Here is a 25,219-nt window from a genome sequence, read left to right as displayed (position 1 = left end):
CTAACTTCCAAAGTGGCTCACGCTATGGTTCAATAATAACATATGCTTGACAATCATTTGAAGCTGTTGAAAATTTCTGGGATTAAGTGGCAAGTATTATACTCAATCACCTCTCTGGCATAATCAAAATCTTTTAACAGGTGGCAGGCCATTCATCCAGGATTCATGGGCACAAATAGTTTCAGTGGGGCAGGACTTAATTTTGCGCTATGATATTCCAAAACAATCATGACAAGATTTATTTTCTTGTTGGTAAACAGATTAATCTTGGTCCTGTCCTCCTTCTCTTTGGTGTTCATTTTAATCTAACAATGTTAGAGAGGGGACACAAGTTGTGGTTGGCTGGTATGACAGCAGCGAAGAAAATGATTGTACAACGCTGGCTCCCGCCTCATAGTCTCTCTTTAACGCATCGGTTGCAAATACTTTTAGATATGTATACTTTTCAGTTATTTTCGTATCCCATGGAAGTGGGGAGGAGTGGGGGGTGGTTTGGGTTTAATATGTAACAGTTCTTCAATATGTGATGATTGCCCTCAAATAAAAATGTACCTACAAAAACAAAAGTTTTCTGGATAGTTCTACCATTTTTCAGTTTCATGGGTCATTTCAGGGGTTGTTACCTTTGGTGGTTTCACTTTCCCGGATAAGAAAGGTACCCCGCGGGTTTCCACTGGAGAGCAGCTGTCTCTCCGCGTCCTTCCGGCCCAGTTTTCCAAAGTACCAGCTGCGAAGGCAGGAACTAAGGTTCAGGGCCCTCAAAGTGAGTAAAAACCTCTTCCCAGCGTGCACTGGCACGGAGGGAACCTAGACAAAGGCAGCATCGAACTGGGAAGCATCTGGTGTGGACCAAGTACTGCTTTTCAAGAACATTTTAATGTAATGCACATCCACAGTACTGTGCAAAAGTCTTAGGCACCCTAGATTGTTTAATATAAATGATCTTAGATATTTTTTATGCATTAGTGTGTCAATTGAAAAGAGAACATTTGTAATGTTACAGAGCATTTTTTTATTGCATGAAATAAAGTATACTAAGCAATAGACCCCTTTTCTTATGAAAACTTGATTGCAGCTACTTTCATTCATATAATATTACTGTGTCCCAAACATTATGGTGCCTTGAAATGGGGACTACGTATAAACACTGTTGTAATTTCTCCATGGTGAAACCAAAATGTATAAAAAAGCCATTTACTAAAAACCTACAATGTGCACTTTAGCCTCGTGTGATTTTGTTCATCACAAAACTCATATTGTAGAGTACAGAGGTTTACAGAATATGGTAGATTAAGTGTTCTGGTCAAGGGTTAATCAGAAGTAGTCTGAGACATGTAATGAGCATGCTTGTGTTTGTCTGAGTGGTAGACTCAGGTATGGTTAGAAAATGTACTCACTCCTCAGCCTGTATCGAGTCGACTGGAGCCACATAGTTACTGGGAATGTAGCCAGTACCACCTGTAGTGAGAGAGCGAGCCTCCCACCAATCCCCTTCACTGGAGAGAGAGAGAGAGAGAGAGAGAGAGAGAGAGATGCTTGAAATGCAAAAAGTTTTTAGACAGAGTGACAGTATGAGAGCACTCCAAAGCACTCCATCTTTGTCTTCATATATAATGAGATGTACTTATGGGCAGTAAATTATGGAACACAAAAAGTAACTTCATCCTGCAGTTGCAACACCATTATAATATAGCATTATATTCTACACATGACACTTGAGTGCCGTCCCAGGAAACCCAACCCAAGCACGCGGTGGGGGCCTCAGTCACTTATTCAAATTTGGGGCGACATGGCTCAGGCAGTAAGAGCAGTCGTCTGGCAGTCGGAGGGTTGCCGGTTCGATCCCCCGCCCGGGCTGTGTCGAAGTGTCCCTGAGCAAGACACCTAACCCCCAAATGCTCCTCACGAGCTGGTCGGCGCCTTGCATGGCAGCCAATCGCCGTCGGTGTGTGAGTGTGTGTATGAATGGGTGAATGAGAAGCATCAATTGTACAGCGCTTTGGATAAAGGCGCTATTTAAATGCCAACCATTGGTACAAAATGGAGGACCAAATAGATTAATATCTCAATTTTGCATTGTCAATTCATAACCCTGTTCAAATCAGTTTCTTGGTAGGGATTCAATATCAATTCTCATACACATTATAGGTATTCACAAATTGAATTGAATAACATTTTCATTTACTAACATCTACTGAATTTACTGAATCAAACCTGAATCAAATTAAACAAGTGATAATTCAAAAGTTTAAAATTATTATCACATATTAATTAAAAACATGCATATTAATTATGGAACAAAAAAAGCTCAGAATTGCAGTCCAACTTTAAGGTCAAACATACTACTGTTAGATGGAATATGTGCCTATGTGCTTAGTGCAAAAATCATAACATACTGTAGGCAGGATGGAGAACAGGGAAATGAGAGCACAGATGGCCTGCAGCATTGCATGTATCCACTAGAGGGCACACTCATCTTAACCCGTGTCACAGCAGGAACAGATGTTGAAGGCCATTGGACGCCAGGAACAGCTTGTACTTACCCTCTGCAGAATAGTTTTCTGTTATTCTTTCTTTACCAATTTCATACCTTGATTTTTAAAATTTCACACTGTCAAATTGTATCTATTGGCCTGTCTCACGTTCTCTGCCATGGCACTACGCACAGGCGTATCACACTGAAGTTAGCCTACCTCACTCTGCAGTCACTGCTGCCAGAGGAATACACTTCATGCACAGGTGGCCAAAAGACAGTGAGTGCCCAACTGAGCAGAGGTGGTCAGTGGTGCGCAGCAATACATGGACAATCCCAGCATATGAAGCATCTTCCCTGGGTGACTCTATGGTCATTATGAGCCACACTGTGGAGATGCTGGCCACAGTCAGCACTGGTACGTCAAGATTTGATAGCTGATTTTGGGGCCTGTCCACACCCTGGAACTATAAAACACTGTGAAGTGTTGGTAGTTCTGGATTTGTGATCTTTAAAGGTGTCAAAATGTACATTAATCACACAAAAGCCATACAGATGATATTAAATTTTAAAACTAGGACAAAATACAATGGAAAATACAAAAACCTTTTGTAATCCGCTTAGTTTCACACTTACGTGCTGTTGAGAATCTGAAACTTCTCCCCTTTCCTGAAGCTGAGGTCATCCTCTGTCCGGGCCTCATAATCGTACAGCGCTACAAAGAGCGTCACGCCTGTATGAAACAAACCAGGGGTGTGAGTCAGCACTCAAAAGGCTCACAACAGAAGGCCAAAGAAAGCTCACCTTTCATGGACACCCACTATGACGTTATAGGGTTATAACCCCCAGGACAGGCATTTGCTTGAACATACAGCAGCGTTTACAGAACAATAACCACAAATATTCTATTCATTGAAAAGCTGTTGAGCTTTGTGCATCTGACTGCTTGGAATGGAAGGTTCTAGTGCTGATCATGTAGCCAAAGTATGCTCTTTAAGCAATTAGCTATAAAATAAATCTGTATTAAGAATTCCAACAAAATACCTATTATGTGAAGAGAATATGCGCATTATGTTTCTGTGGTCTTCCACTCATTCCCTTGGGTTCATGCATTTTCTTTTTGACATTCTATTAAATATTTTGTGATAGTTATTTTTCCCATCACTTCTTTCTCATAAATTATCATTATTAGAGGTCCATGCAGCTGCTGGAACCCTAAAGTTTTTGTTGTTTTTTATTTTAGCCAAATGTGAAACGGTCTGATGAAAACTTGGAATTAGATATCAGAACATGGAAAGAATTGTCCTAGTGGTAGCACTATTGAGCAAGTTCCAACTTAAAAAAAGCATAACTTTTTTATCTTTTCTCCTGGAGGCTACAAACCAAGACTATAAGGTGCTCCTGTTCATAACAAAAAAATATTATTGAGCCAATTAAATGCACCTGATTTGATTTTCGGCTATTTAGCATTTTCTATTAAAAAATATTAATCTCATGAAATGATGAATGGGTATGAATCATCTAGTGTCTAATTAAATTGTTAAGCAATAGTTGATGCATAAAAAATGGCTGAATGGTGAGGCAATCAAATTGACTCAGCCGGGTGTGTCCATTAAGATCACTGTACTTAATTCCAGTTGTGGCGTTGAAACTGAATTAAAGCCCACATCGTTCTGAACAAGACAAAACTTAATACATGGCTGATATAAAAGAATTGGTAATTTAGCATTGTTAGTCATTGTTCCAGTTGAAGATAATTCTTAAAAACTTTTGTCTCATGAAGCATAAGATTAATATGCATTTGGAACAAGATCACTTAATTCAATTACTGTACACTGCAAGAATTACATCCAATCATATTTCAATATAGGAAAGTTAGCATACAATACAGTCGGCATTAATTTTTGCACTGTTTAATTCCAGACCGCATTGCCTGTTTGGACCCCAGGAATTGCTGAATAGCAGCTAAATTTATTATTATTGTTATTATTTTTTAGAAAGCAGCCCTCAATACCTTTTAGTATCTGAACAAACACAGATCTCAACTGGTTATCACGGAAGTGTGGTGTGATCAGCGATTTCCTTTCAGCTCCTCAATAAAGCAGAGAGGATTTCCTGGACCTGGTGCCCTCTCTTCCTAACAAAAGCACCAACCCCCCTGCCCCCCGCCCACTGGCAGACATGGGCCTCCCGTCTCACAAACTAATGGGGAAAGAGGGGGGGGTGGGGGGTGAGCCAATTTGGGAATGGTGTACGGTCGTGACCCTTACCCGTTCCACCGCGGGACCGCAGCGTCCCAGAGCGGGAGGACGAGTTCACCCCGCCGAAGACGGCCACCCCCTGGCTGACAGGCGCGTGGAAGTTGTTGAAATTGGGGATGGCGGTGACCCCGAAGCTGGGGTAGTGCTGCGGGGTCGGGTCAGCCCCATAGCGGTACCCTGAGTTCTGGGCGATGCCGGCGTCTCTGTCGTCTGTAAGTTTCGCTACCTCTTTGTCCTTACATTGTACACAGCCCATTATCTATCTCTGTAGAGAGAGGAGAGAAAATACATGCTGTGAGACAGAGGGGAGAGAGGGAGAAATGATGATCTGTGAAAGACTGGCCCGTCACCCACCACCAGTATTGGTTAGTTAATTGGTTGAATTATAATTCATTGTTTAAATTTAAACTCAGTTGAAACTGTTTGGCTAAGCCTATATAAGTCTGTCAGCTGGGAAAAGGGGATGGGAAGGCTAGCCACTATGTTCACTTGTGCTTTTAAAATGAATTCTAGCCTTTTTTACATTTGGTGTCAAAAGTTGGATTTAGCCCCTATCCATGTATTTTTAAACTACTAGGGATGTGTGATATGAAAAGTCTAGGGCCGATATCATTCACTGATATTTGTCCGGTCATACTGGCTGATACTGATGCCAAAACTGCCCTCCTTTACATTACAGCACACATGCCAACTGTTCCATGTTCATGGAAGAGGACAGAAATTAAACAAATTTTAGTAGTTTAGCAAAATATTTCAACTTACTTTATTATTATTCATTATAAAGAGAACTGCAGACAACAAAGTCTTCACTTTTGAGTTTGGCCGGTCGAAAGAGGTTCAGATTTTACTTCACAGCGGCATAAATTTAACATCGAGCTGATACCAAGTTTTGTATTTTAAACTATTTTAGTTTTTGAATAGGGCAAAAGGCAAATTCCAAGCTCAATATTCGTACGTCCTGTGTAGAGAGCAACCGGCCATTCCTTTTCTTTCAGCATGATGTACTGCGACTGTTAGCATAGGTCACAGAAATTATTGTTCATAACAGAAATGACAATGAAGAAATTTCACAGGACAAAGAGCAGATTGCACATAACCCTAATTTCCCAATTTTGCAAAACATCCTAGCCAAGGTTTAAGTATCTGCTCAAAATATATGATGCAAGCAACACTGACAGACAGAATGAAGGAGGATTTTGACTTTGATTTTGAACTGGGAGTTGAAGGGTGATATAGGAGACAGTTTTCTGGCACTTGGAAACATGCCTTTTTCTTTTGTGCACTTCTTGGCACCGGAAGGAGTTTGTCAACTATTTCAGAGAGAGTAGGAAACAGTCATCGAAGGCGCATGCAGAGGGGAAGGAATTTCACCCCGAATAACCACCTCCACCCACTTAATTCATCATTCACTATAGGAACAAATTCATGAAAATAGGAAAGCCCCTTTCTCTGATTATCAACAGCCTGACTCAAAATGACCTTGTAGGCCTTAGACAATGGCTTCCCGCACCACCAGGATAAGCCCTGAATCTTATGACTGACCACCTCCCCTATCTTCCCGTCAGAGACACTCAGTAAGGAAAAAATGCAATGGTTAAAAGTACGCATTGAAATCAGGCATGTGTGAACAGAAAAACTTTCCACTTTAATTGGTCTGGTTGCATCACATCAATTGTGCGAATCCATTGAAAGTGAAGTGGATACATCCATCTATCCATCCATTATCTGAACCCGCTTATCCTGATTAGGGTCGCAGGGGGGCTGGAGCCTATCCCAGCATACATTGGGCGAAAGGCAGGAATACACCCTGGACAGGTCGCCAGTCTATCGCAGGGCACACACACAATTCACTCACACACTCATACCTACGGGCAATTTAGACTCTCCAATCAGCCTAACGTGCATGTCTTTGGACTGTGGGAGGAAACCGGAGTACCCGGAGGAAACCCACGCAGACACGGGGAGAACATGCAAACTCCACACAGAGAGGCCCCGGCCGATGGGGATTCGAACCCAGGACCTCCTTGCTGTGAGGCGGCAGTGCTACCCACTGAACCGAACTGGATACAATGATTAAAAAAAAAAAAAAAAAAAAAAAAACTACAAGGGATCTTCCCAATCTTATTAAACAGAAGGGGAACTTGAGGGGAACTGGTAGAACTTCAGTGTTCCCCACACAACAAGTCAAAACAAAAGTTGCCATCTCCGGGTTGATCCCTTGCCCTGTCAGGAATCAGAACACTGAACCCAAAAGTTAACGTTAAAGTCTTTATTGACTTCATAACAGATCAGACAGGCAGTGGTCGATATCCAGCAAACAGTAGTGACAGAGATCAGGCATTTTGAAAACGAGAGCCAGGCAAAGGGTCGGTACACAAGAAAACGGGTTCAGCAAGGATAATCCAATACGTGGTCGATGTCACAAGCAAAGGGTCGATAACACACAGGCAGTCCAAACAAAAGGAGAATCCAAAATCAAAAACCGAATAGCCAAACAGAGTTCAAACACAACGGGTCAAATCAGAGCAGAAGGCTAAATCAAGAGACGGCGGTCTAACACAAAACAGGAGTCGATCAGAAAATAACACTTGAGCGTATGGCTAAGGCTCATTGCAATCTGGCAACTAACTGCACAAACAGAGGGGTTTTTATACATAGGTAAGGAGAGGGAATTAGAATCAGGTGTGGAAACAATCAGGAAGTGGGAGACAGGTGAAACGAATGACAGGGAATGAATGAACTGATAGACAGACTACGGAGAACACAGAGGGTAACAAAACACGGAAATGCTAACCACTTAGTCAAAAACAAGACAACAAAAAAACAGAACCTGACATGTCTTGGGTGTGTTGAATTGTCCCTGAGCAAGTGTCTGCCTCCAATTGCTCCCAGTGAGCTGATTTGCATGGCAGCTTTTCACCGTTGGCATGTGAGTGTGTGTGTGAATGGGTGAATGAGAGGCATTCATTGTAAAACTACCAGATGTTCGCTTCAGACTCTGAAATACTGTAGTCTATGTTATAGAATGAAGCAATATTTATTCCACAACCAAATCTGCGCCCAACAAGGTGGGTGTTCACTAAGGATGTGATGATTTATCAGTAACCGGTTACCATCCCACTTTTTGAATGGTTAACTGGTTAACCGATGCTGCTTATGATTGCTAGGGGTCTTATATATACAGTACTGTGCAAAGGTTTTAGGCAGGTTTGAAAGAATGCTTACAAATAAAAATGCTTACAAATATAGAAATGTTAATAGTTTATTTTTATCAACTAACAAAATGCTGAACAGTAGAAGTGAATGAACAGAAGAAAAATATAAATCAAATCAATATTTGGTGTGACCACCCTTTGCCTTCAAAACAGCATCAATTCTTCTAGGTATACTTGCACACAGTTTTTGAAGGAACTCGGCAGGTAGGTTCTTCCAAACATCTTGGAGAACTAGCCACAGTTCTTCTGTGGATTTAGGCAGCCTCAAATGCTTCTCTCTCTTCATGTAATCCCAGACAGACTCGATGATGTTGAGATCAGGGCTCTGTGGGGGCCATGCCATCACTTCCAGGACTCCTTGTTGGGGACTTTAGCCAAAACCGGAGACAGCTAGTAGGTCTCAAAGATAACCATTTGATTACCCCGACACTTGGAGCACACAATTGGGATTTGTTTCAGTGGGAGACCAATACAGATCTCAAGGCTGATTTCCGGACATTTGTTTCTTCCCTTGGTCATTCAGCTGGCAAAAGCACACAGCTGTTGGACAGAGGGAATGGAAAGACGCACATCATGGGAATGCGAAGAGGACACTTGTCTCGCTGTGCCATGGAGAGCTTGCCTTGATTGCCATGGCCGTGCCAACATGAATGAATACCATTTCCAACAAATTCTCCTCAAAACCAAAACAAAATGCAATAATACACCAGTCTACAATCTTCTCGCTGTAATTGTTGGTTAATCAGCTGCAGGTCTTCCTCTCATTTTCTTGTTCTCATAGTCCATCTGCAAAGCACTCATGACATGAATACACCAATAAAGCAGCATAGCTGATAGCCAGGCGGACACCATGCACAGAAACATTTGCTGTTCTAGCACATCATAATTACAAAGTCAAAGCTGAGGACTGCCATTCTCAGGACTAGAGTTGGGAAAGAAAACAAGATGGGAGGAGGACAAGCATCCTACTACCTTTCTCACAGACAACCTTACATGTGATTTTGCATAGTGTTTACAGCTGGATATTTACTGAAGCCATTCAGGCCAAATTAGAATAGTAAGAGTAATACATCAATCAAGGGGCCATACCCTGGATTTGAACCGGAAAGTTTGGATGTTCGTCTTACATTTTACTTTTTTACATTTTTGTCATTTGGCAGACGCTTTTAATCCAAAGCGACTAACAAGTGCATAGGTTCTTCCACAAGTTAAAGCATCACATCCATAACGAGTAAAATACACATGAAGTGTTGTTCTAAACATACAGTGATCTTTTTTTTTTTTGGGGGGGGGGGGGTTAGACAAGAGGCATAGGGATATCAAAAAGGGGGGCGGGGGAAATCAGGAGGTAGGAATAAGGTACAGTTTGAAAAGGTGTGTTTTTAGTCTGCGTCGAAATAGGGGGAGGGATTCAGCTGTCCTGACAGTGGTAGGCAAGTCATTCCACCACTGAGGAACCAGAACGGAAAACAGGCGTGAACGTGCAGCTCGACCGCCAGGTGCTCATAGTGAGGAACCATAAGGCAACCAGAGCTGGCAGACCAGAGTGGTCTAGCTGGGGAGTAGGGAGTGATTAAGGATTGTATGCAAGGTGGGGCAGTCCCCTTAGCAGCCTGAAATGCCAACACTAGGGCCTTGAATTGGATGCGTGCGGCAATAGGAAGCCAGTGGAGGCCAATGAAGAGCGGGGTGACATGAGCCGACCTGGACTGACTGGTGATCAGGCGGGCTGCAGCATTCTGGACCAGCTGGAGGGGCTTGATGGCACAAGCTAAGAGATCGGCTAGGAGGGAGTTGCAGTAATCCACACGGGAAATGACGAGCACCTGGACTAGGAGCTGGGTGGCTTTCTCCGTTAGGAGATGACGGATACGGCGTATATTGTAGAGGAAGAACCTGCAGGTTCTGGCAGTGGAGGATACTTGTGGAGCCAGGGTGAGGCAGTTATCAAGAGTCACCCCAAGATTCTTTGCCATATGGGAGGAGGAAACTACAAAGTCCTCAACAGTCAGTGAGAGGTCGATTGTCGGAGAGCACTTAGCAGGGATGCAGAAAAGCTCAGTTTTGGCAAGGTTCAGGTGGTGGGAAGTCATCCACGCAGAGATATCAGCCAAGCAGGCAGAGATCTGTGTGGTGACCTGGGTATCGGGGGGGAAGGAAATAAAGTGCCAGGCCTTTTTAACCAAGTGGTTGTGTAATCCAGCGCATTGGATTTAAAATCCACATCTGTAAGGCCGACATCTGGCATTATCACTCAGGGCTGGTCAGCTTGCTGGCTTCCTCTGGTATTGTGGAATATGTGGCTGTAAAGTAATTTAACGTAGGAGCATGCATCATTAACCCCCACTATCTCCCCACCCATACGGGCAGGAGCCTGTAGGGGAAGACTCAGGCCTCCAGCCGTAAAACTCGTTACGATGGGGCAACATCCTTTACGGCACGGGAAGGTTTCAGAGGGCACGGCCTGTTAGGCCCTGACCTTCTCCTGAACCCCCCTTTTATTGCTCTCTTCCTCTTTTACTCAGTCACTAAATGATGTGTACAGCATTGGAGGTTTCATGACAAAGTCAGTTTAGATAATATTCATGTTTGGTATTATTCTGATTGTTTCAGTGCGACTGGTGCAATGGTTTTATTTCTGCAACAGCAAACCCTGTACATCATAACCAACCAGGAGAAGCTGTGTGGAGCTCTGCCCCAGTGAAAGCCATGTGCCTAAACCCCCCTGCGCTTCCTGGAGAGGCGTGGCTCCAAATTACAGATGGGTGACTCATTCTTAGGGTTAACATCAAAGGCCAGATTTTGGATTTAAGGACAGCAAACTAAGCAATCTGGGAGAATGCAATCAGCCTCCCGTGCACTCCGTGCACGTAATTTCTATGTACAGGGTGTCTGTACCCAGACTCCCGTATGTAGCTTTTATTACCAGGTATGACTTTTAAGACTCCGTAATTTGGTTTGCATTGTTATGTTTTTTATTTGGAACTAGTATGCAATTACGTGTATGTAACCTGCCTGGTAAAATAAACTGTTAAAACTTGATCTGTTTGGTTTTCCTTACTGACACTCAAAGTTATACAGGGAATGCTTGGTTTACCCCCTCGAACTGGTCTAGGGAGGATGATTATTTCCACTTACTGTATCACGGCGTATAGCACCCGTAGACCTATGTTGGTAAATCCCTCGCCTCCGCATGGTAGTTCATTCATGTCGAGCACAGCCGTAGCTATGTTGGTCTGCTTGGGTCCCTAGGCTGTAAACAGATATACCCGGGAGTAGCTATTCCTGCGACCTCTGTAATGACTACAGATAGCTAGTCAGTTTGTGAGATGTGCACATAACGCGCGATGTGACATGCGGTGGTACCAGCAGAGGATTGTTCAGCGAGTTCTTCTCAGTACAGGATTCCTATAGCGATCAAGTCAAAATTATAAATAAGACATCCACTAAATGTGGATAACTAATCTAAATTATTATTCAAATGGAGTCAGATAAACGAAGGTGAATCTATTGGCCCTATTGTGGAGATTCTGGGTCAGCCCGGACCAGTAAAGAGCGGAAGGCAGAGTGGTACTACTGCCTTTGTATCGTGGTTTGTTTATTGGCTGATCTAGACTGTCTGCATAGGGGCCACTAATTTTTAACCCTATTAGCATTCTTTCAGCAACACCAGAAGGACGAGCACGCTGATACCTTCAGCCCTCGCTAAATTCCGTCGTTGGGTTAGCGTTGGGTTTTACACATCCCTTCCATTTTAGGAGAGCAAAAGCAATTGGAGAAATTGACATAATCTGAAATAAAGTCATTATATTTAGTACTTGGCTGCAAATCCTTTGCGTTTGATGACTGCCTGAAGTGATTGACTTGGCCAGTCAAGAACAATCCACATTTTGGCCATGAAAACCCCCATGGTTTCTTTTGCAGTATGTAGTCATCAACCTGTTTATGATCATTTTACTGCAATGCAAAAGAATGGTTACTATAAACATGTGCATATACTTCCAATACCATTTTGTTAAATGATTGTTTTAATCGATTCCTTTAAAGAAGGTAGAAAAGCTAGAGTAGCATCCATTTTTAACTTCATTTGGTGGGATTTACCTTCAATTTCTAACACCTTAAGATTCTTTTCTCTTCTCTCAACTGCATCCAATCTCTCCTTCAATCACCTGCTTTCCTTCTGGCAGTGGATAATATAGTCCTTATTTGTTGGGTTTATCTTTAATGGTGTCTCTTCTGTCTGGAGGAAAAAATCTATTGTCTCTCCAATTTGTTTTTCTCTCTTTCTCTCTCCTTCTCAATATCTTCTTCCTTCCCAAAGAGACATTTTTAAGTATTTATTTAATACCAAGGCATCTGCAAGTTACATCTCCGAGTCACATTCATTTGCAATGATATCTACCACTGTTGTTGAATAGGAAGACCATGAATTCACGTTAGTGCCTTTATCTAGGGCCTATTCCGTTTCTGGTGGTTAAACTGAATTATGAGGGGGGAAAAAACAGATAAATAACAAAAAAATAATCTACAGTACTCTAAAGCTAAATTTACTCAACAGATAATCACAGATGTTAGCTTAAATGAACAGCCTATCTACTCCAATCAAATGTGCCATGGCTGGCTGACTCAAACTGTCTCCTTCCAAATGAATTTGACTGTTAGGCATGGATTTAGCATAGCCCCATGGCAACACAATTGTCAAAGAAAACACTTGCACAAAAATTGTCTGCCAGCAGCAGTATACCTAATTCTCCATAAGAAATCCCAGGAATTAAGATGAGCAAAGTTAAACCACTTTGCCATCAATGTTATAATTTCATTCCCATGGCAAGATCCGTGACCTCGCTGCCATTTCCTTACATCCACACCTAAACTGATCAGCATAGTAAAGTATTATAACACCATGCAGCCTTCTAATTACTTTAATATTTACATCTTCTCTTGAATTTCCTCAAACTGATAATGATCTGGCTACTCTCCTTCAGAACATGAATGGCTTTTGGCTTAATAAGACTATACAATAAAAACTGCTATGCAGTGGAAGTCTTTTTGGTGCTTCTTCAAAATCTTTTACAAACCAAGTTGAAATTGTATGTCACTTAACCTTAATGGGCAAAGGCTGAGGGCAACAGATGGAAACTTCCCCCTGGATTTTCAGATAAGAATTCATGGTGAAGTAGTGGTTGAGGTTTGACCAATGATTACCCATGTCATCGTCATCAATCTAAGATTGCCTTCAAGATTAATCTAAAATTGTCTGTTAAACTTCATACTGTGATGATGAGAGTAAGAATTAACTTCAATGGCACCCTAATACACCCCCCCCCCCCATTCTTATGGGTGGAAGAAACATTCCCTCATATTCTCCCTGCACATTAACACCATTTTCAGGAAAGCTAACAGCCTAACATGGACTTCCAGTTCTCACTTTAGGGGGTGTGAAGTCCTTCCATTATAAATCACAACTGCATAGCCTATGGCAATGAAAATTGTACCATTCGCAAGACAAGTCGCAAAATTCTTAGCACCAATCCAACTGCAAACACATAATACATACAAACCCTGTATGTATTTTTGGAAGAAGTACTGCTTTAATTGCAGGTTTGCAGAAGGGCCAAGTGAGTCTTTGGGGAGAAGCCGAAAGCAGGAACAGAAATATCTAGGCCGCCCTATTCAAGTAAAACAAATTACAGTATATGTTTTGGAATAAACTCAGTTAGGGCTGGGTGATTGATCACATTTTATTTTCAATTACGCTTCCCACAATTATGAAAACAAGAAAATTTAGAGAGAACTATTTTTATGCAACATTTAAATGCATAATAAAGGGAAGGTATCGCACTCTTGCCTTCACAAAAGCCTATCACCAGTAAACACACATAAACACATGTGCGACAGTCTTGAGAAAGTTGGAATATTGGGGTTGCAATGTTGAGGTTACACTTGAATCTTCTTTTTCTCTGTTAGTCACCCAATGTTTGTTCATACCCACCCAAATACAGAAATAAAAGAATGATTAACAAGACCTCAGACAGTCTATTATTTTAAATAGATGTTCATGTTCCAACATTGTACAATTCCCAGGAGATCTTGGTCTGGCCATGGATCATCTACTAGGTTCTGGTTTATCCAAAATAATTACTACAGAAAGAGGACAGTCGGTGCAATATATCAGCTAGGTAGCTATAATAGCAGGACATCCAACCCCAATCTCAAGTTATACTTACAGTTAAACTGATGCACTAAACTACAAACACAAAAACAGATTTTTGATGATAATACTAATAAGTGCTCAAATATGATTTACTGCTCAAAAATACAACTCAGCATCTGATGGTTATTAAAGAAAATTGCAACTTACAGAGTACAAGAAGCAATTGCACCAAGAACAGAGCTGTGTTTGCCAACATAGAAGTTGCATCAGAGTTCTTGATCTCAGATCTTCCATGCTGATCATGCAGATGATGTAGCTTGCTGTAACAACAGCCCCCAACCCTCCACTACCTTTTCAGTCCCTGAACAGAAAAACATTGTATTCATATAACATCACTCAGAAAATAAAACTGAAAGATCTTAACGAACAGAAATACCAACTACCATTTTTACCCTGTGAGAAGTAAGAGCAGAGAAATCGGAGACTGTGCAAACAGTTTTGTGTAACCCCCAGCCGTCTCCAGCAGCCATCCTCAAAATTACTCCTTCCTGTGATTTGCTCCAGTAACTGCTCATGCTTTTACTGCTCAGGCTTTCTCGTCAATATTTTCTCCTTGTGTGCTAATGTCAGTGATGGGGCATATACAAATGGGGGAGAGCTTCAGGCCTGCTGTATCCTGCTGAAAAGGTGTTTGGACACCTCTGTTGTTAGACTGAGCAGTGGCTTTCATGGAAGCAAACTTCCCACACAAAAAGTGAACCTATTGGTGCCCTCAGCCAACTGAATGAATGAATGAAAGCAGGGCTGCGAGGGTGAGCTTACTGATCATTTATTTATCATTTCTGACTGCCTACCAGGCTTATTCTATGGAAAATAATAATAGAACAAATGTGTTATTTAGCTGACGCTTTTATCCAAAGTACCTGACAGTTCATTATACTAAGCAGGGGACAATCCCTGGAGCAATGCGGGGTTAAGGGCCTTGCTCAAAGGCCCAACAGCTGTGTGGATCTTGTCGTGGCTACAACTTCCGGGTCCCAGTCATGTACCTTAGGCACTAGGCTACAGCCTGCCCACTACACTATCCCTGTCTTTTCATACTCAGGAGTGGGGACCCCTGGTCTCTGCTATACGAAATACCGATACGACCAATTTTATCAATGAAAATAAATGACAATTCATTTCAGTGTTCCATCTGGCTGTCCAATCAACACTGCCTGGCAAACACAGAAAATTCTACAGACTATTGTAGACACAGCAATGATACAGTGTGTGCTCATTGGAGTTATAGCCGACACCATGAAAAAGAAGACGGTCAATATGAATGCAGAATCTCTTCTCATTTATAATCGACAGAGATTATGTATTTTGGGAGGCCTCTCAAAATGTTCATTGAAGTAAAGCACACCAATGCAAAAGGCTGTTAACTTTTATTCTGAAAAGAAAAATTATTTAAACACTATTGCCACATCAGTAGCTATTTAAATAAATTATAAACAGTTATGGACAGTTTGGATTTACCACTGCATTAATGGCCTTACGCCTTGTTATGTTTATGTTTCTTGCAATTATATAATTGTGTGACTGACCACTGAAATTCTTCAAGAAAGATTTGGGTGGTCCTAGACAGCTATAGCCTTCTGTGGGCAGAGCCAGGGGTTGACATATGACATACAGAACAAATGTTTCCATGCTATAAAAATCCTAATGTCAACATTAAAATGGGCAAACTGTTATGAAAACCAATTTAAATACCAAAAATATATGTTCAGGAAAATCAACATAAAAAGCAAAGGACTGATTCTTTTTTAAAATAGAGAATCAGTATTGCAGTGGAAAAGTGTAGACAGGCTAAACATAAGTTTTCATTTTTAGATATCTATGCTGCTACTAAGGAGGCCTTCGGTGGTCTTGAGACAGACAATTGGGTGGAAAATAACTGTGTCTATAAGGGCAGATGGTGCAGCAGGGGGAGTGACAGCCCTTGTGGAGGCTGAGGCAGGGGAGTTAATTGTGCCCTTTCACTGCATGCCACATAGGACTGTACTGTAGTGAGATAAGTAATACACTGAAAATAATTAGCCCAATTTTCAGGTTTTGGAATTTTCAGGTTGGAACTGCCCATGCTGTCTATAGAGGCACAACCCAATGATTGACCAGGTCTACAGCCTTCTCAACATGGTGTGGAAGACCTATCACTACATCTCCTACAAGTCCATGAGAGAGTTGAAGGCCCTTGGCATAGTGTTGGGAGTGAGTCAATCCACCGAGTGGGGTCAAAGGGACTCGCTGGCTACCACATGTTTCTAGGGCTCTTAACACCTTTATCAAACCTGGGAGGAAAGATGCATAAGCATCCACGTGGACCATTTGGCAGGAACATCAGCAAATGCTGATATATCTGAGTCAAAAAGTTTTGTAGTGTCAGTAGCTTTTTTTAGATTCTTCAAAATATTACATACATATTTTATATATTAAAAAAATATTAATATTATATAATTAATTTAATTGATCAGATTTTTAAACATGCATGAGTTGCTGTCTGAACAGGCTGTTGCTGGGATCGCAAATCTGTTCGTGACAATTGAGGAAATGGCAAGAAGGCTATCTACCAGGAGGTAGACTGTCACAACTGCTGACAACCTTCAAGCAGCAGAAGAGGGCACAAGAGGATGTGCCAATATTCACGTATTTGGTAATTTTTTATAATTCATAATAGGCCTATAAGAGATACTGAAAACAGAACATTAGTAATACTTAAAAGTTCTTATCCTGTACAATCAGGCAGTCATTCTAAGAGGTGAAGCAGCAGTCAGCAGCGGATGAATCCACCATTTAAAGTTGCAACAAACAAACAGAAAACACAAACAAGATATATATTTCAAACTGTTAACATATGTCAGGTAGTGAGAGGAAGGAATCATTTTAAATTGTTAATTCAAAAGTTTGGACTTAAGACTATCTGCGTAGCAATGTGCACTCTTCCTAAACAATGAATACCAACTCAGTTTGGCTTTGCAACCACGTAGCAAAATAATAACTTAAATGTACGATGCCAAGGCAAGTGTTGTGCCACCAAATTTTCTGATTGCGCCACCAGTTGAAAAAGTTGAAAAAGTCTTGGACATCCAAGAAATATTCTTGCAGAAGACGGCATAAAAACAAGGACCCATTAGTGACAGCAAACATTTAGCTATAACAATAAACACATTCAATGAACAAAGCTGTGAATTAAAAAACTTTATCAGTGGTTTGTTATATTACCGCTGAACCTCCACTGGAAAAAAAGCAAGATAACGCCTGATACCAGAGACAACAACAATAATATCATGCGAAGATGGCGTGCCAGGACTATATTCTTGCAACATCAAGACTAAACTTCAGGAAACAAAAAAAAAACAAAAAAACATAAGTTTCAAAATAATAAGTGATGAAGTATGATTTACTGCTCTAAAATAAAATTCAACATCTCTCGGTTATTAAACAACTTTACAGGGAACGTAGAGTCTACATCAAGAAGAGAGCTGGAATGAGTTTTCCATTTTGCCAGCATAGAAGTGGAAGATCTCAGATCTTCCATGCTGATCATACATCAGCTGTGTGGGATGAGTTGCTGACATACAACAAATTCAGAAAGTGGATATTTTCAGTCAGGCATTTTGTAGATATACTGTATTGTCTGTGCCAACAGTTGAGGTCCCATTTGTCACCTCCCTTGTCAACTCCTCCCTGTCTTCCGGCTGTTTTCCGGCATCCTCCAAGAGGGCCCACATCACTCCGCTGCTAAAAAAGCCTACTCTGGATCTCTCCATCATCCAGAACTACCGCCCGGTATCTCTTCTTCCTTTCCTTTCTAAAACGAGCCGCTTCTACTCAACTTTCTTCTTTCTTTTCTAACAACAACCTGCTAGACCCCCATCAGTCTGGCTTCAGATCGGGCCACTCGACAGAGACTGCGCTCCTCTCCGTCAGTGAGTCACTCCATGCCGCACGAGCAGCCTCCCTCTTCTCTGTCCTCATTCTTCTAGATCTCTCTGCTGCCTTCGACACTGTGGATCACTCCATCCTCCTGTCTGCCCTGTCAGCAACGGGCATCTGTGGCACAGCCCTGGACTGGATTGAGTCCTACCTCTCTGGTCGCTCCTTCCAGGTTGCCTGGGCTGGTTCGGTATCGACACCTCGGCCCCTCGCCACAGGAGTTCCCCAGGGCTCAGTCCTAGGCCCGCTTCTTTTTTCTCTTTACACTCGCTCCCTTGGCCCTGTGATCACTGCACATGGGCTATCCTACCACTGCTACACGGACGATACCCAACTCTTCGTCTTGTTCCCGCCGTCTGATACGCAGGTTTCAGCCCGTATCTCTGCTTGCCTGAGGGACATCCAGAGCTGGATGGACAACCACCATCTAAAGCTCAACCCAGGCAAGACTGAAATGATACTCATCCCTGCTAATACCTCTCCTCATCTGGATCTCTCCATTTCCCTCTGGGATACCACACTCACGCCATCACCCAGTGCAAGAAACCTCGGCGTGGTGATGGACAGCAGACTGTCCCTTTCCGATAACATTGCAGCGGTGACCCGGTCTTGCAGGTTCTTCCTATACAACATACGGAGAATCCGCCCCTTTCTCACCCCCTACTCGACCCAGCTCCTGGTCCAAGCGATGGTTCTATCCCGCCTGGACTACTGCAATTCCCTCTTGGCTGGCCTCCCAGCGTCCGCCATCAGACCCCTCCAACTTATCCAGAATGCAGCAGCTCATCTGGTCTTCAACCTTCCAAAATACTCACACGTCACCCCCCTGCTTACTTCCCTCCACTGGCTGCCGGTCATGGCTCGCATCAAATTCAAAACATTGGTGCTAGCCTTCCAAGCAGTTAAGGGGTCTTCCCCAGCTTATCTACAAACAATCATCAGACCCTACACCCCTGCCAGACCTCTTCGTTCAGCCTCCACAGGCCGCTTGGCACCTCCCCCTCTCAGAACCTCCACCTCACGCTCACGACTACTGTCTGTTCTGGCTCCACGGTGGTGGAACGAACTCCCCGTTGAGGTCAGAACTGAAGAATCTCTCCCCACCTTCAAGCGCAAGCTGAAGATACACCTCTTCAAGCAGCACCTCTCCCCATCCCTCCCTACCTCCCTGTGAACCTTAATTGTTGTCTCTGTGACTTGCTTTGTGTGTCGGTATTTTTAGTTAGCTAGGTAAGCAGTGTTTGGATAGTTAGCTTTGGTCACTTTTGCTGTTTGTTTGTTTCTTTGTTCAAAAAAACAACAAAAAAAAAATCCTTCCTTATCCGTCCTTATCTTTGCTGTACAGGTAGCAGTTGAAATTGTACTTCCCTCTAGGGTCTTTCAGCGAACTTATCCCCGGTTATGGGTATGGATAAGATGGATAAGAGCGTCTGCCAAATGCCAATAATGTAATGTAATGTAATGAGCTATTACTAAACTACACTATGGTACTGCAATGACATATCAATATACAGTACAGTCGATATAATGTTCACAGTATTTGTGTAAATCACTGGACTGCACATTATCATTCCTAATATTTAGTTAGCTAACCAGCCATCACAACTATCAAGCCAGCTGTCATTGGTATGTAGTTTGTCATGTTTAGGTTAAATCCCTCAACCAATAATACATACACTCAGTCACTACTTTATTATGTATACCTGTACACCAGCTTGTAAATGCAAATATCTAATCAGTCAATCATATAGCAGCAGTTCAAGGCATAAACGCATGCAGACATTGTCAATAGGTTCAGCTGTTCAGACCAAACATCAAAATAGGAAGGAAATGTGATCCAAACCACTTTGGTTGTGGAATGACTATTAGTGCCAGATGAGGTGGTTTGAGTATCTCAGAAACTACTGATCTGCAAGGATTTTCATGCATAAGTTCAGAGAGAAAGGTGCATCAGACATCCTGTGGGCAAAATTGCCTTTAATGGGAGAGGTCAGAGGAGAAAGGCCAGACTGGGTCAAGCTAACAAGAAGGCAACAGTAACTCAAATAACCACGTTACAACAGTGGTATGCAGAAGAACATCTCTGAACACACATATTGAACCTGGAAGTGGATGGGCTACAACAGCAGACCAACATGTCTAAAAAATAAGTCTAATAAGTACCTGTGTGCCTTTCCCAGCAGGAAACAATAGATATAAGTAAATGCAAACATGTTCCAATGAAACTTCATAGATATAGACAACTATGAAAGCTCCAGTGGAATTTAGGCTTTTTTTTTCAATTCAATTTATCAGGCAGGCAAAATCTTGGCTTATTTTCAGAGGCTTACTAAAACTGCTTACTCTACTCCAGGAGATGTTGTTTGAAAAAGAATTAGGATTCTGTTCCTGGTTTCCTGTGTCAGCAGAAGACCCCAAACAGCACATTTTGCATCCTTTCAGATTCAAGCTGAGCTAAGCATTAAACTTTCATTCATCTGTGAGAAAGCATTTCACTTAATTATGTGGTACGTACATCATAGTGGAAGGACCCATTGCATTTTGTTCTCTCGACAGTTTAATTACACTAAAAGGAATATTATGGGGGATGTACATGATGTTCAGGTGGAAAAAAAGTAAAGAAATCTATTTAATCAGTTAATCCGCCCAGTGTGATAATATCCACATTAGGCAGGCATTCTGCACATTTCCTGTTTTGCGATTGAGGTACTATCTTCTGTTTGAAAAGGCACCAATAAGGCTAGCTCTATGAGGAACAGCAGGACATTTTAAGATAAATCTGGCACTGATATCACGTCTTTTTTATACAGAGATGTGAAGGCGTGGAACAGCTAGTCAGATCACACAGTGTTTAATTCCAGGCTTGATGCTGTCCTGGATTCTCTCTAGTGAGTAGGCAAATGACTACCCAAGATGGACTGAACACCGTGCTCTTGTGGTCATATTTTCTTATACTCTGTCCAGTAAATGAAATGCCAGGGAAGATATCTGGTTGGGCCGTCAGCCACACATTCATAAATAGGCCTCTTAATAATGGGTGTGGCATGTCAGAGTCAGACCAAAAACTGTCCCCGCATTTCTTCTTCTGCATACTTTGAAATTAATTATAGAAGATCTAAGCTGCTGTAATTAATACTTGTAATAAATGTGAAGTGAGACAGCATTTGCTGTATATCATTTAGCTGACTTTGACTCAACTGTGTGGACCCTTTACATCTGAAATGTCATATTGATATGCTTTTAATCTAACATTGGCATGAAATTCTACTTGTGTGAAACATTTCCATGATAAATGTTTCCATTAAAGGTGAAGATACAGTTGTATATTTTCAATGCTTTTAATCTGTTTAAATTTTCTTTGATTGAAATAATTCCAAAATATGTAGAGCACAAAATATTGTGAGACAGACATGTAATACCACTGACATCCATAAAGGCTTGCTCTACAACATTGGCAATATTTGAATACTGTCTTAATTCTTTGCATGAATTGGTTGGGAATTCATATCAATAATCAAATTCGCAACTACATTTTACAATTTTGCTCAATTATTCAAGTACTGACTGTTATACTATATATTCCGATGTATACACAAGCCAATTCTTGTAATAGTATGTTTTGTTTTACAGCACTATTACAAAACCATTAGACTATTATAAGCTTAGAGTTATCTGGACTTAAGCATAGGTAGCTCTAAGTTTGAGATGAATATCCCTCAATCCCAACTGTTATTGTACATTTATTTCACTTGTCTTAGTGATTTATTACAATGGGATGAAAAAACTTTTTTTATTTAGGGTTGTCAAACTGTAGGTCTCAAAAGTAGACGTGGTAGACCAAAAGGGGAGCGAACAGGCACTTTGTCCTTAAGTTGCTTAGCTATTTATAAAGTGTTTAGCTATTTATGTGTTAAATTAAACTTGTGAACAGAACTATAATTTTAACAAAAGAAGCCAGAAAATGCTTTTACAGAATTAATGTCATGCTGGCCCGCCTTCATAATAGCCTCTCCTCTTCGGAACAGGAAAATAATACTTACATTGTATGACCCACCAAACTACATTTCCCACAATCCCAAAGGACGATTCTGCGTGTGTTTGTACATTTGTTTAATAAATATATTTTATTAAACCCGGTGTCTGTTTTGGTGTCACATAGACATGAGAGCCGAGTCAAATTAGTCCAACCTTCAGGTTATCGGTATGTTTAATTATTGATATTGATTACTTTAATTATTAATTAAGATACTAAATTTGTGGTTAGATATTTCTGATAACAGTAATTTTATGAGACTGATTACTTTTTTTTTGTTATACTGCTACATAACATTAATTGGCACCACGTTCTACGTTATTTGGTGGCCTGTTCGAGGACCCTCCAACATCATTCAAGAGTATGAAGTTTTTCATGAACTTTTCCATGGAGTTCATTGCTCAAAAATATGCTCTACATACTTCTGTAGCTAGAAGATAAAATCGTTATGCTCTGAAGTCAAAGGTACTGGTACGAGGGAAAATGCACACTAATCAATCATGTCAGCTGCTCCAAAACTACAGCTGCAGATCAAAAACTGTGAACTGAAAACAGGTCCATCCTGTACATCAAAGAGCATAGATTCAACAAGATCTTCCATCATATCCCATACAGAAATAGCCTCACTCAATGCTCATTAATTGGATGTGTCCCTGTAATGCCAGGTCTACCTTGATGCCAAAAAATTATCCTGCAGAATGAGGAAAAATAGCAGGCATGTTGGCACTTTCGTCATTCCATCATTCTATTGTGTAAACCTCTCATGGATACAGTATGTGCTCACGTGAAGAGAACTAGATCTGCTCCCATCAAATACACTTTTTTTATTCAGATACACTCAGTCAAAATCTGAATGTAACCTAGTTTTTTAGAGCACACCCTGATCATTCATTGATATGAAGAAAACAAAGAAATCTACCTTGCTCATTTCTTCTGATTTGTGCTTCTGTGGCATTTTTGTATCATCCTTTTCAGCAAACGATTATAAATGTATATATGAATAAATGTATAAAATTAAATATATGAGTACTAAATATATGGGACATTCTACAGAAGTAAATATATTTCAATGGTAAATAATAATTCATTAGATAATTTACACTTTATTAAAACTCAAAATATATCACAGATATTATAGGACAATGTGTTAATAAACATTTATACAGTCAATGCACATGTCCTTAAGATTTTAAAATTCAACTATTCAAACATATTCTTTCCTTTTGTAGTGATAAAATTGAGCATATAGAGAAAGCTACAGAATGAGAGATCTTGATCTTGTGTGCATCAGCGTGATCACAACATTGGATAGTACTGACTCTTCTTGCCTCAAATCGAGCACAAGATCTCTGGACAATGCTGTTACTCTAATTCACCCACCAACCAATGGGACCCAAAGAGATGTTTCAGGTTACTCCAAACATATTTTATGCAGTCAAGCTAGGCTTGTGAAGTTCATGAAACTCCAGTCTCACCGACTGCCTAGTACCAGTACATTACACACTATAACCCTGCTCCAAAGATAATGAAAAAATGAAACCACACCAGAAAGTACTGATTTTTACAAATGTGCTATAGAAATATAACATGAAAATGCAGTCAGTCTCTTCTGAAATATGAACGTTTGCTATGGGGTGGGTGTCAACTGCTACAATCATAAAACGTGCCCCACAGAGGCAAAACTGGGTCATATTTCAGAAAACTGGTAAACAATCAAGTAGGCCTTTCATTGGAAGTAGGCCTAGGATATATATTTTTAAAACTTGTATAGAATTTGTGAGGCTAGCCTTAATTAACCTCCATAACTCACATCCAGTTCCAATGTTTAATATATAGGCCTAGGCTATATCATACAGGCTACAATTTGCATTCCAGAAATCGGAACTTTCTACCCTACGTTATGAAGTAAATTTTACAAACAGCTCAGTTTCTTTTATCAAACTGCTCTGTATGAATTCGAGACTGCAGTTGAGTCAAAACCAAATTATGTTTTCAAACAGCAACTGACTTGCAGCATTTAACAATACTGACAATAGTGTCTTCAAAGGTTGACCATGCCGGAGATGAAGCAAAACAGAAACGCGTGGAAATCTGAACGTGACTTTCCTTCCATTAATAAATTAATTGTTGGCAAGGTTACTGGGGCTACAGCGACAGATCCATTAATGGCTTTTGGTTAATGGGCTAGCTGAACTGAGATCCTGGTAGTCGTGGACTGCTGCATTTGCCAACGAAGCACATTGATTCGTCTACGAATTAATAGGCACAGACTTCGATTAAACCTTTTTTTGGTAGCGCGACTGGATAATAGCCTACAGTCCAACAGTCAGTGCGTTTGCATTGTTCTGCGATTCAATAAACCACAACCGCAATAAGCCCAGGTTTTAAAAATCACAGCAGTGGATCACCCCGCAGCGTCCTCGGGATAGCCACTGGCTAACTAGCAGGGTACTCTTTTTTACTTCATATCTCGGCACATGTTTATCTACAAATGTTATGCCTTGAAGAAAAGAGACGCTAAGAATTTCACTGAAACGCACGCGCTTAAATTGACTTGAACCAAAATCCAAATCATATTAGCAAGGTAGCAAGCTAACTGAATAAAATACAATAATAATAATAATAATAATAATAATAAAAAAGGAGATGCAGTTGTACCCATGCAGTCGTGAAATAATAATAAAAAACCCTTACATACCTGAATTGGACCCTTCTAATACATTATGTATTTTTATGTACACGCGAATACATCGATATTATGTATGCGTTATTGAATATTTCAGGGATACAGTATCAATAAGGGGTAGGCTACTCTTCTCTCGCCACCGCCGCTAAGCGTAACAGATGATGGCGTAGACGCTGCGGACCACTACGAAAGCAACTGGGACCAGAGATGTAATTTAATAGACAATATCCGCAGCCAATCAGGGAGAATACCGATTGAATGTGCTCCAATGGATCGGCTGTATCTTTGATATCGAATGTCGGTGGATGGTTTGTAAACACGTTTGGTGATGTAGCCTATAACCTGATATTATTGTGATGTTGTGTTTTTTTGTGCATGTGTACGTTTGTACTATGCTGTGATTACATGTGTGGGTATGT

The 25,219-nt window shown here is 41.1% G+C and overlaps 1 protein-coding gene across 1 annotated transcript in view; it reads right to left on the bottom strand.

The window, feature by feature from the left end:
* The window catches only part of fyna (FYN proto-oncogene, Src family tyrosine kinase a), a 34,469-nt gene extending 9,503 nt beyond the window's left edge, over positions 1–24,966 (bottom strand). The window contains exons 1-5 of the mRNA XM_061230853.1: positions 24,813–24,966; positions 4,744–4,999; positions 3,110–3,206; positions 1,398–1,496; positions 624–727 (exon numbers count right to left, since the gene is read on the bottom strand). Coding sequence (XP_061086837.1) covers positions 624–727; positions 1,398–1,496; positions 3,110–3,206; positions 4,744–4,990 — 547 coding nt within the window. The 5' untranslated portion in view covers positions 4,991–4,999; positions 24,813–24,966. The remainder of the gene's footprint in view (positions 1–623; positions 728–1,397; positions 1,497–3,109; positions 3,207–4,743; positions 5,000–24,812) is intronic.
* Positions 24,967–25,219: the final 253 nt, after the last annotated feature.

The sequence above is a fragment of the Conger conger genome, chromosome 1, assembly GCF_963514075.1.
Source record: "Conger conger chromosome 1, fConCon1.1, whole genome shotgun sequence".
Taxonomy (NCBI): domain Eukaryota; kingdom Metazoa; phylum Chordata; class Actinopteri; order Anguilliformes; family Congridae; genus Conger; species Conger conger.
This window is presented reverse-complemented; position numbering and strand designations above follow the sequence as displayed.